Source organism: Solanum stenotomum, chromosome 8 (assembly GCF_019186545.1).
Source record: "Solanum stenotomum isolate F172 chromosome 8, ASM1918654v1, whole genome shotgun sequence".
Taxonomy (NCBI): domain Eukaryota; kingdom Viridiplantae; phylum Streptophyta; class Magnoliopsida; order Solanales; family Solanaceae; genus Solanum; species Solanum stenotomum.
Window position 1 is genome coordinate 9,624,165 of NC_064289.1, and position 13,421 is coordinate 9,637,585.

General features: G+C 30.1%; 1 protein-coding gene across 1 annotated transcript; it reads left to right on the plus strand.

Moving 5' to 3' along the window:
- The first annotated feature begins 3,485 nt into the window (after positions 1–3,485).
- LOC125873444 (2-oxoglutarate-dependent dioxygenase AOP3-like) lies at positions 3,486–4,670 on the plus strand. Its single transcript, XM_049554381.1, has 3 exons — positions 3,486–3,568; positions 3,654–3,975; positions 4,364–4,670. The coding sequence occupies exons 1-3, from the start codon at positions 3,486–3,488 to the stop codon at positions 4,610–4,612; spliced, it is 654 nt and encodes a 217-aa protein (XP_049410338.1). The 3' UTR covers positions 4,613–4,670.
- The last annotated feature ends 8,751 nt before the right edge of the window (positions 4,671–13,421 follow it).

Below are 13,421 nucleotides of genomic sequence, written 5' to 3' on the forward strand. Positions count from 1 at the left end.
ATGTGTATTTTTTGTATTTAATTTCCTCGAATAAGTATTTCTTTCTCAAAATGAAAAGACATATATTTATCAAAAGATTAGACTCATAAAAAAATTCTCTTTTATGAGTTTGTTCTCATACAAATAGTCTGTTTGATTCATATTTTATAATAGAGCTAATAGACTTGGTCGCGCTTCGTGTAGTTAAGAAAAATATCATTAGATTTATAAACTAATCTTTTACTATTTCCAAAAATTTAAAATAATTTAGTAGTCTTCAAATCCAAATAATTTAATTTTGTTTAACCTTTCATCACCTAAAACTTAGTTGTTAGAAAATAAAGTTCATCCAAAAAAATAAAAGAGAATTCCCTTAAATTTTAAACATCATTATTTGTGTTTGGTGTAGTGACATTTTTTGTTGTTTAATTAAAAAGATCATATCTTAAAAAGAAAAGTAATCTACACATAATCATGATATAGTAATTATGGTTTTCAATAGGTTCATTAAATTTCTGTGGTAGTACATTTTATAATTTTGAGAAAGTTGTATAAATATTTATTAGTTACAAATGCTTAGAGGTTTTACCTATTTCAAGTTCTTACATAATTCAAATTAGTTCTTATATAACTTTAAAAAATAGTTTTCCTAAGGAAGTTACCATATTTACAATAGAAATATAAACGTTAAAAATTTACAGTTTAACAGAACGTACGCATAATTTTTTTCTATTTGTAAGTAAACTAACGTACACATATTTGTTAGCCTCCTATGAAAGCTTAACAGTAATATTTGAGACTTTATTCTTGCAATAAGATGTAAGAGGAGAAATGAAAAAAAAATTATTCAAGAATAAATCAAAACTAATTGATGGCAACAAATTAATAAAAAAATGACAATTTATATATTTCATCGTCAGTTAATTAAAATTTAAAAACACTTCTTAAAGTTAAAATAATCTGCAAATTACTCATAGATCAGCAAAACCAAAAGGCAACTTTTTAACGCCCAAAGTAACGTGGCCAAAATCAGGGCAATGTCAGCAAGGCGCAATCGCCATGCGTCTTACAAGACTCTGACCGCCTGTGCCTTGTAAGATGCATGGGAACGTGCACCTTCCGTTTAATTTTTAAAAAACTTTTGTTTCATTCTGATTAAATTTTTTTAAAAAATATTTCATGTAGTAGTTGAATCTTTTATTTATGGTAGAATTCTTGTGTTATTGAAGATTTATAAATATCTCGTTGTCAATTATGTTTCTAATTTAAAGATACATAAATTCCAAAAATGTGTTTAGAGAAACAACAAAAATACAATAACAATCAGTGGAGCTGGGTAAAAGTTTGTGCATTTAGGTATGGTAAAAATAAAAATTACGAAGTTAAAGTAATTGTATGTATATATCCAGTGGAGCTGGGGTAAATAAAAAGGAAATAATATGAATTGATTAAAGAAAATAAAATAAGTGGAGCTGGGTAGTAAAAAAAGAAACAGTATGAAGGAATTCAATAAAATAAAATGAAGTGAAGCTTGGGTAAATAAAAAGTAAATGATATGAATTGATTAAATAAAATTAAATTAAATTAAATAAGTGGAGTTGGGTAGTATAATTTTATAATGTTAATATAACATCCCAAATTTAATATATAACATCCCTCAATACAACATAGTAAGAGAATTAAAAAAAATTACAAGAAAAATACCATAAAAATGTTCAATCGAATGAAATAATTTTTTTTTAAAAAAAAAAATTAAGGGGAAGTCGCGCACTCTCATGTGCCTTACAAGGCGCAAGCTATCAGCGCCTTGTAAGACGCAAGACGTCTGCGCCTTGTAAGGCGCATGGAAGTGAACGTCTTGTTAATTTTAATTTGATTTGGACGCCATTAATTTGGGCGTTGTAATGTTGCCCTTTTGATTCTAAAATCAATTTTGTTGCCCTTTTAGAATTTTTGACAAATTTTTTTTACCCTTTTGGCTCATGACTCTGATTTATCATACCTCCTCTAACACTAGACGACAACTCATGATGACCACATACTCGTTTTTGTTTAGCACCATCCAGGAACGAATTCATTATTGTCTTCTTCTAGTTTAGTATATTCATGGTATATATAAATTTGTATGTAAAAATTCATTAAAATTATAATAAATAATGAAAGTGAACTCATAATTTGAAAATATGTAAAATTCAATAAAATTATAATAAACAATGAAAGTGAACTCATAACTTGAAAATATGATAAATTAGTGCTAAATCACTAAACATTAAATATGTAAAATTTAAATAATGATTTCACCTTAATATCTAAATATCATGATATATATAGCATTTGCTTTAACCCCACACACACAAAAAAAAAAAAAAATGAATCTTCAAAAGCACAACCTGAAAAAATATCAAAAGTTAGTACTAAAAACTTTAATTACTAAATTCATAAAATTTTAATTTTAATTTCACCTATATCTCTTCATATTATATATCACTTGCTTTCGCTATAATTTAAAAAGAAAAAAAAAACTCAAAACTCCATAAGCATAACCCAAAAAATATCACTTTGCTTAACTGATAAATCTTTAATAATATAAAAACACCCACTCACTATTATTTTCAATTTGTATGGGAAGTATTGAAATTTTCTTTATCTATTGTGAATCATAAAGAGTCATTCCAATTTATAGTTACGATAATCAATAAAAACATCATTAAGATGGAAATCGTTTAGTATTAACAGATAATGAAAAAATTTAAAAAGCATACAAATAAAGCTAACAAAGAAAAACCAACATAAAAAACTGACCTTAATAGATTGGGAGGGATAATAACTCTATAAATTATATAAACCCCAATAAAAACTCCAGTAAAAACAACCCAAATCCTTTCTTTTAATTTTTGAGAATTCATTTTCTTTACCATTAAATATTTTCTTCCACAATCCACAAAATTCAAACCAAAATTTCAAAAATGTTGAATTTTCGATTTTGCCTACGTACCTAAGAAAGCTTAATTTGTTTAGCAACAATGCTATTAATTAGGAAGGCCTACTTATCGTTGAATTACTAAGCAATTTGCATTAAAGATTTGTTATTTTTGTTATCACATGGGAAAAGTACTTACCTTCACTTGTTTCAAAGTCTTTATAAATAGATTCAATTGCATGCATAGAATTAAGAATAATAAATATATAACAAAAATCTATTCTTCCTAGAAAAAATGGGGTCCAAAAATATGAAGCTTCCAAAAATAAACTTTTCTCATGAAGATTTAAAGCCAGACACACTTGAATGGAATCAAGTGAAAAGCCAAGTCTACAAAGCACTAGTAGAATATGGTTGTTTTGAAGCTTTCTTTGATAAAATTCCAATAAACCTTCAAAAATCTATTTTTGAAGTCTCACAAGAATTTTTTGATCTCCCTATACAAACCAAACTTAAAAACATTTCAACCAAACCCTTCTCTGGCTATGTGGGACAATACCATTCTTCAATTCCACTATATGAAAGCATGGGCATTATTGATTCTAACATTCCTCATAAAGCCGAAAAATACACTCAACTTTTATGGCCTCAAGGGAATCCTTCTTTTTGGTAAATATTAATCTTTCTCCATTATTTCTTTTTATAACATGCATATTATTATTGTAATTTTTTTCATTTTTATATGTGTTGGCAGTAAAACTATCCAGTCATATTTAGAGCAACTATCAAAGTTAGACCAGACAATAAGAAGAATGATTGTGGAGAGCTTAGGTATTGAAAAGTACATGGATGAGCATATGAATTCGATCAACTATAGTCTTCGATTGATGAAGTATAAAGAACCTCAAAGCGATGAGACTGAAATAGGACTACATGCTCACACAGATAAGAACATTGTTACTATACTATACCAAAATCAGGTGAAAGGTCTTGAAATTTTGACCAAAGATGGACAGTGGATCAGTGTTGATCCTACGCCTGACACTTTCACTGTCATGATTGGAGACTCTCTACATGTAAGCTCTTCCAACATTAACAATTCATGTAACTCTACTTTTATTTTCTTAATTGTAAAAAAAAAAATGGTTGAATTGAACATCTGATATATAGTGTAGTGAAACTTATAATTTTTCCAAATAAAAGATGTTCAACTGATCATCCTTCAGTCTTTGTGTTCCCGCCACTGAATATAAAAATAAATAAATTATAATATCAACTTACTTTTACCAATTAAGATAGGTAATGTGTCTTATGTTTTAGGTTACTATCCCTTTTTTTGGCCGATTATATCTATAGCTATTATTTTAGATGATTTAGTTTGTGAATATATTCTTTTGTATTTGCAAGTATAAAGTTCAAACATATTTAGCTTTTTTGAATATGAAGGATTATTGTTGTATGTAGGCATGGACAAATGGTCGGATGCATGCAACATTTCATAGAGTGATGATGAGAGGAAACGAAGCAAGGTATTCAATTGGTTTGTTTTCAAAACCTAAAGATGGATACATAATAAAGGCACCAAAAGAGTTGGTAGATGAAGATCATCCCTTACTCTTTAAGCCCTTTGATTTTCATGAATTCCTTGCTTTCGGCTACACTCAAGAAGACATGAAATGTGATTTTTCTTTGAAGGCCTATTGTGGAGTCTGAATTTAATTAACTTGATTATATTTACTAGTAGACTAAATAAATATGCTCCTTGCGAGTATATGCTTGTGTTTTATGTACTAGCTAGTCTGAGAAATGATCCTACTTAATTTATCCGTACTTTACGCGATCGCTAAATATTCTGATGTTGATTATAATATAATTTTTGATGCATCATAAACGAAATACTTCTTAAGATTTGAATATTAAATAAATCTACACTACAAATTTTTTATAATTTAAATAGGTAGATATCAACGTCATTCTTCTTTTAACTCAAATATAAATTCATGTGTGTTTAAATATTTGTCGAGTTTTGACCCACTCTTAAATAAAATCAAAACCCACACTTTCTCACTTTTACAACACGCCATATATAACTAAAAAAAAAATATTGAAACTCCTCGTAAGGTGAGAACATATAGTAATCAACAAATCTTTTGTCGCTTGTTATTCAACCTTTGGTAAAAGTTTTGAGTTTTTTTTAATGAATTATAATATAATATTTCTTATAAGAGATCGGAGAAAAATCAAGCAAATTACTATATTTAAAAAATATTAGTACACTGTTACAAATATAGAAAAATAAAAAGAATAATAAGGCTAACTTGTTACTTAACCTCATAAATATATGAATGTATTCACCAAATCGTTATCGTACGTGATAGTTGTGCAATTTGTTTTCCTTTCAAGATGATTATTTAAAATAATGTTCATGTATCTAAGGAATTTGATTTTTTTTACTCTCTAATTTAGTTTTTCATGTTTAATATGAGAATAGGAATGAGTATTTAATGTTAAACTTTTAAGAATTGCCTATGAAAATACTTACAATTACAGTTAGAAAATTTTAAGAAAAATATTTTTTTTAGACTGAGAAATGATATATTGCTCACTTTAACGAGATTCAAATTCATTACGATAGAATCTTCCTCGGTCCAACATTGTTAATGGTCTGTTTAATCCTTACTCTATAATTGAATTGCAATGTTAGTTGATATTTGTATGAGTCTCATATTTTGATTAAATTTTCGATGGTAAAAGATTGTTGATTTTTTTTTAACGGCATCCAATGATCGTTGATATGAAAGAGTTACATTTTGAAGTTTGACATACCAAACTCAATATAAGATCTTGGGGTAGAAATAGAGCTAGATTAACTCTACAAGCTAACACCAAAAAAGGGGAGTCTAAGCTAGCTATTACTCTACTAACTTGACTCCTTGACAAAGAGGATTTAGGGGGGTTCATAAATAAAATTAGAAGGTTTGACCTGCTGCATTATGTAGGAAGAGAGCTCCCATCTATCTGTGTTAATTAATCCCCTAACTTCCCTCGGGAGATCAGAGAAAGAGTTGAAATCATGTATTGCATCAACACTATAACTCCTGGATGCTAATAAATCAACAGATTTGTTGGCTTTCCTGAAGCAATGACTGATGATAAATCCATGAGATTCAACTATTTGTTGTGCTTCTTGAATCAATTCATCCAATCTCCAATGCGTTCTCCATTCTCCGTTTATGCATTTTACTAAGAGTAGTAAATTTGTTTCTCCCCAAACCTCTACTAACACACCATTTAGGACCATAGAGTAGAGCACGGGCTTCAACCATGTTGCTAGTACCTTAGCTTGGACTAGACCTAAAGAGTAAGCAATCATCATGTTGCCTTGACTCTCTGATTAGCTCTCCTCCACCACAACTTGCTTGAATGCAACTTCCATCATTGTTGAGCTTAATAAAATTTCTAGGTGGTTTGAGCCATTATAAGTGTCAAAGAGAAGGTCAAATTCTTTATTTATAATATATAGCTGAGCTACAAATTTGTAATTGTTCTTTATTGATTACTGATAAAATTATTAGTTATCAAAATTATATATTTTACCTTAAAAATTGAGGAAGTTAAACCATAAAATTTCAAAAAATTCCTTTTTTTCTTTTCTTTAGAATTTTCATACCAAATTAAATGATGTCACATAAATTAAGACGAAGAAAATAATAATTTAAAATAGTCCTTTTTTCTATACTAGTTTTCTACTTCCTTAAAGCATAAATATCTATTTTTCTTTGCACATGCATCAAATATTGGTATAAGTCATGATCAACTTTTTCATACAATTAGATACTATGGTGCAGTGGTGCGCACCTATCTAGACTTTAATAAAAAAGTATGTATGATTGAGTCGAAGACTTATCTTCTTTTTTTAAAAATAATTAATTGAATGGTTCATTTAAAAATGTCAATAGATGTGTTGTATCATTTAAAAGTACTCCATTTTTTATAACGATATATTAAAATAGAGAAAATTATTTATAGATGAATAAGATATTATGAGATAATTGACTATTAAATTACTAGAAATAATTGTGACTGTTGACACCCGATTTTGACCCTCCCCGATAATAATTAATCTCGAGCTTCTTAATTTTCAAATGATTTAAAGTAGTTAATTTTAGAAATTTCGAAAAAAAAATATATAATAGAATAATTTGCGAGTTATTTCAAATAATTTCTCACTTGTTATAATTGTTAAATAATAATATGCTTTTTATATAATTATGTATATAATTAGTGCATTTTATAAATATTGGAAAATAGTCTCAAAAATATTTTGTTTAATTAGATATTTGGTTAGTTTGTTTAGTTATCTAAATAGTTTACAATTTTGAGTTGATTAGTTAGTTTATAATTAAGTTAATTATTATATAATTATGTGTCTAATTAGTATATTTTACTAATGTTTGGAAATTGTCTCGAAAGGATTTTAGCTTTATTTAAATATTTGGTTATTTAGTAGTTTATATTTTTGAATGATCANTTGACCCAATTTGACTAAATGGTTAACTAACTCTCTACTACATGCCGATTCTCCCAAACCTCACCAAAACCGACCCAATTCCCTAAATGCTCAACCCACCTTTTCTCAATGCTTGCAACAACAATATATATATATATATATATATTTCCAGCAACAATGCAACAACAGCAGTACCAAAACAGCCCAACCAAGTCAATTTGCCAACTTTCCAGCCCACTCCAACTTTCCCCCCTGATCCAGCCCAAAACAAAATAATAAATAAATAAAATAAAAACAGACCACTACCAATACATACTAACAATACACAATACATTCAACAACTCCAAACAACGTACAGCCCATAACCGACAATACATACATTGCACACATACAACACTAAACCGACAAACCCCGGCCCACATTTTAAACCCCACTCAGCCTTTTCTAATTCGCAAAAGAAAATTAGAAGAGATTTCCAGCAGCCCCAACGTTCTAAAGCAGCTGGCGGACGGTGTCTTCACATTTTCCGTCAATTAGACGGAAAGCGGTAGCGGCATCAGTGTGCAAAAAACGTACCCTGCGATTTTTTTTTGTCTCCTTATTCACGTCCCTCTCAATCCGTACAACACGAGTTTTCTCCCCTTTCCGTTTTCGGAATGGGGCAAAAATTTCAGAAAAAGGATGTTTATCCTTAATGGTGAAAGGATTTTTAGGGATTTTTGAATTTCGAAATGGGCTCTTTGAACCCGAAAATCAGCCCTTTCCCCCCATTTTTTCCGAACCCTAGTTTCTTCTATATATTCCCTTTATTCATTGTAGAGAAAGGTGTGGTTTTTTTTGAGTGGAGAACTTGAACTAAAGCAGAGAGAAAAGTGGATTTTTTTTAGCAAACATAGAGAAGAGCTTGAACACTTAAAATACACTAAATACACAATACGCTTAAAAATAGAGGGGCAATAGTTTAGGTTTGGGCTCAATTTTTGCTCAGATTTCTTCATCGTCGCTCGAGTTCAATTTTTTAGTGGGGAAAGCGTCACTTCTAGCTCGTCTCGTCTTCAGTTCCGCTGCCCCCGAAAAGGTAACATTCTTATTATTACTTTTCACTTTCTTTCTCGAATAAGGCGTGTTCCGTTCTGTTGTCTGTCCTAAGGATCTTTACTTTATCATCTTGTTACATGTTTTCGATATGGTGTTGAAAAATGGTTGAATGTCGGTGAAATATGCTAGATGCGGCCGAGTTTTCATTTTTCCTTTAGTTACTGATTAGTGATTATTTGTTGGTTTGAATTAATTTATGTTTTGCTTCTCTTACTCGACCCTTCGCCTTGTTTGCTTGGTATGGTTTGAGACCAATTTTGCTATGTTCTCGGGATCTAGTTGCGATTATTTTCAAAAGGATTGTTTTGTCCATGGCTCGTGGGTCTGTTGGAATTTTGCTATGTTCTCGGGATCTAGTTGCGATTATTTTCAAAAGGATTGTTTTGTCCATGGCTCGTGGGTTTGTTGATTTTTTTTTTTTTTTTTTTTGTACCTGTGATTGTTCTACTGTTTAATCAAGCATGTCTAAACCAAGTGGTTTCATTATTTATCTAATCTTGGCCGAATCGCTTGCCGTTCGCGGCCCGAATGTAAGCTTTCTTAGCATGCTCCTTATCTTTACCTTGTGTCTACTGTTCCATTTTGCCCTCAATATGTTTCGTCCTGATTTAGAAGCACTAAGTTTATGAGGCCAGATTTGAGCTTAGCTTATGGTCGTTGGTGTATTGCATTAATACTGATTCGGTGAATTTAGTCATGCTCAAAATATAGGATTTTGCTATCATAGATAGTTTGGGAGTTGAAAGATAATTGCATTTTGTTGATTTAATTATTCTTTCCTGCATGAGTTTGATTTGATCTAGTGTAGTTTTATTTGGGTTATTCCCTTGTGGAGTTTGATAATTAGTTGGTCTTTCTCTGTGTCTGTTAGTCCATCAAGACCCATTTGTTTTTTTTTATTTCATTTAATTTAGTTTGGTAGTAATTACTTCGTAAGTCTATGTCACTGCTCCTCATCATGTTGTTGGAAAATTTTAATTTAGACAGCATATTTTGATATTAGTAGTCCAAGGTCATTAATTTGATCTCTTTTCGTGTCTTGCATTATTAGCTTCTGGAAATAATTTTAACCTTTCCTTAGACTTTGGTTCTATCATTTGTCCGGTGTCATAGTTATAAAAATATTAATCCTCCATCAGTTTCCCCTTCAAGTTATTATTCAAGCGTTGTGTTGTTAATGATCGATTGGTCGGGTTTCTTTTATTTATTTGCTAGTTTTATCTCACCGCTTTATTTCCTGCCTAAAAATGTTAATTCGATAATTTGCTTGTCATTTTGCATGTGAAATCCACTCCGAGTCTCTTTGGACTCCATCTCTTCTCCTTGCATTTCCTTGTTGGGCCATGGAGGTCCACTTCTACTTCATCGAGTCAGCCTCTTTTTCGAGCTAAAGAATTGAAGAACAGGTTCCCAAAATTGGCGTACAGGTGTTTGGAGCTGATATACGGGATCGTATACACTAGTATACACGTAGTGTATACGAAAAAAATGAAAAAAGGGCATAAAAGAGCCTTAAAATTTTCAGCTTTGTATTTTTGTAATTATTGGGCTAAAAGCCCATTTATCCTGATTATTATTAGGGCGGATTTTTTAAGTATACATATTAACAATTATATTTACACCAACATAGCAATACTTTATTTTTCAATTATATAGCAATATTTTTTTTTGCAAAAGTAGAATTTAAATTAAAGAAAAAAAGATTTTCCAAATCAGCCATGCTTATCCCACTTCCCATAAATTTCTCCAATAATTTTACCTTCCCTAATTTATTCAAATATGCTATATATTATCTCCCATAAATAAAGGTTTCCTACCAAAAACATAACTCCTTTCTCTGACTTAAAAAATCGGCCAAACAAAAAACGATTATTGAAAAAAATGCATACCAATAATTTCTCAATTCTAATTCAACACAACGGGCGATGGGACTCAGCAGGTAATTATATAAAAAATAATTCTCATGATTTTTTATTTTGTGATTGAATTTGATTTTACACAAATATCTATTTTGTACTTTTTGGTAGTTATTCGTGTTATATATTTTGTCAATTTTGGTGTAAATTAATTCATACAATTTGGTTGATGTTCGGGATCGTCCAAATTTTGGTGTAATTTCAACAATTTCGTATGATTTTGTTGTACACTGATGTGTAAAATTTGTTTTTTGTTAAAGTTTATGTTTAATTGGTATGATGTGTTCCGTATGGTAGCAAATATTTTATATCAATAAGTTTTCAGTATGTATTTCTGTATTTGTTTAGGTATTAGATCTGGTATAATTGTAACTAATAGCTGACACCAAACAAATAGCCTGATGCATGCTTTGGTGTATTATTTGGTCAAATTATAGTATCTTACTTATGAATGTATATAAAAGTGAGTGTAGTTATAAATAATTTGGTGTAATTGGTGGTGTCAATAACTACAAGTTTGACAATCTATGGTATATAATTAGAACCTCGTAATATAGTTATGTTACATATTTTAGTGAATTTTAAGTACGTGAATTGGTGTAAATAATAATGTGCAAAATAGTTCATACATTTACTGATGGTAATCTAATAAAATCATAAATTTTAAATATTGTTTTAAGGGTATGTAATCTTTGACTGTTTTTTTTACGTTTATTATATGGTTAAAATATTAGTAAATACTTTGGTATTTGTTTGACGGTTATTTAAAATAATTATATGGTTAATTTTTTGGTAAATAATTTGGTATTTGTTTGACTGTTTTTTTAAGATAATTAAATGGTTAAATTTATGGTAAATAATTTGGTATTTGTATGACTGTTTTTTTAAGATAATTAAATGGTTAAATTTTTGGTAAATTATTTGGTATTTCAATAAAAAGCTTATATACCAACGAAAATCAATGTATGAATAATGAATTTGTTATTTTAAACAGGAAATTACGTGGATTACAATATTGAAGGAGTTATGTATGATCCAACCACCAAATACGAAGGCTTGCTTACAGCTATAGCTTCACAATTGGGAGTGGACACAACAATTTATCATTTGGAACTAAGGTATTTCGTGAGTGGTCCATCTCCACCAATGAAGATACATAATGATACGGGAGTGCAAGTTTATTTAGATCAAAAGAGATGCAATTCAGATTTCTTTTCAAAATATCCTTTATGTGTGACATGTGCGGACAAAGCTATGGAATCCATTGAGTACCAAACAAATGTCCAAACAACGCGTCAACATATTGTGGGATCCAACACACTATGTTTGACAAACATGGATCCAATTTTGGAATGTTACATTGAAGAATCACAAGGAACGGAAATAATTTCAAATCCTCAACACTATTTGTTGGCCGAGGACCAAGTTTATATAAACAAGCAAACTATATCGGAAGTTATGAAGCGATATGCATTTCTAAGAGAGTTTTGTTCCATTGCAAAAAGATCAAGTCCTACCTGGTGAGTTATTATATATGTTGATTTTAAAAATTATCAATATATTTTAACAACTTACCATGTATTAATATGCATGAGTTTTTGCAGTTACTATCTAAAGTGTGCTACAGAAAACTGTTCATGGGTTTTTAAATCCTCATGTTTGAATAATTCAAAGTTATTCAAAGTAAGGAAATTCTATGATACACATTCTTGTCCATTGAAGGACCGGATTCAATCAAAGCGACAATCAACAAGTGGTGTGCTTGGGGCCATGTTGATTGAAAAGTATGTCGATCTGAAGACCGTTTACACACCAACAGACATACTAAGGATACATGGTATTTCATTAACATACATGCAAGCATGGAGAGGTAAAAAAAACGCTTTCGAGACATTAAGAGGTGACCCAGCCGAATCATATGGAAAAATTCCAACATATCTATATATATTGGAGAAGACATATCCAGGGACAATTGTGAATTATAAAAAAACAGTGAAAATCGTTTTTTATATTCATTTACAGCACTTGATGCAAGTATAAGAGGCAAATCTTTAACATTCTGTCGAACAACAGAATGAGTCTGTAAATTCTGATTTTGCCTTACATATCTATCACGTTTACTCTTCTTATTGAATGGCATATCAGTCGAAACAGTAAGATTTTCCGACTCAATGATATGAAGCTCCTCATCCATGAACACAAGATCTTCAAATGTATACTAACACAATAATAATAAACTGTTAATATACACTACTCATAAAAAATAAAATTAATAAATAATAACAAAAGAACTTCTATTACCTGATTGCCGTATTTTCTGAACATTCCTTTCTGGAGATGGTCCAAATATATCTTGTTTTTGGATATATCCCAATTGAATATTCTAGGCGTTCGATTGGATTTACGAATTGCAATTGAACCATCAACTTTGTTACAACATTCATAAAACCAAATTTGCAATGCGAGAGGAAACCCTTCAAACTTCACATAATCCGGATCTTTTGCCATTTGACTCGATATAGAATGACGAAGATTAAAAAAGGAGAGATTGCCCCAGGGGTACGTAATGTACTGTCCCGACTCAACACATAAGAAGTGATCTTTTGGAATATGTGACAATTGTGGTGGAGATGACAAAATGAATGTGCTAATGAAATAAATCATAGACATATTAAAAAAGTCTTCTTCCTGAATCAACCCATCTTCTTTAAACACTCTTATGAAATCAGCTTTCAAAACCTTATCAACAGCATTTGGAAAGTAACGAGAAAGCAACTTAGATGTACTATTCTGATCATGATCAAAAACCATACACCCACCACACTTAAAACCAGTAATTACCAAAAATTCTCTAAGCCCAAAATGCATTTCTTTACCATTTATGTCAAACACAAACATGTCATCCCGATTGTTAGCTAAATGATGAACAAGACATCTAATAATCTGAGGTTGAACTTTCAATTGGGACAAGCCTAATAGATAACCAAAAGGAGACTCT

Excerpts from the sequence above, each read along its gene's own strand:
- LOC125873444 (XM_049554381.1), top strand. The coding sequence starts at position 3,486 with ATGGGCATTATTGATTCTAACATTCCTCATAAAGCCGAAAAATACACT. Across the intron at positions 3,569-3,653 it reads CAAGGGAATCCTTCTTTTTG|TAAAACTATCCAGTCATATT; the intron begins GTAAATATTAAT and ends ATGTGTTGGCAG. Across the intron at positions 3,976-4,363 it reads TGATTGGAGACTCTCTACAT|GCATGGACAAATGGTCGGAT; the intron begins GTAAGCTCTTCC and ends TGTTGTATGTAG.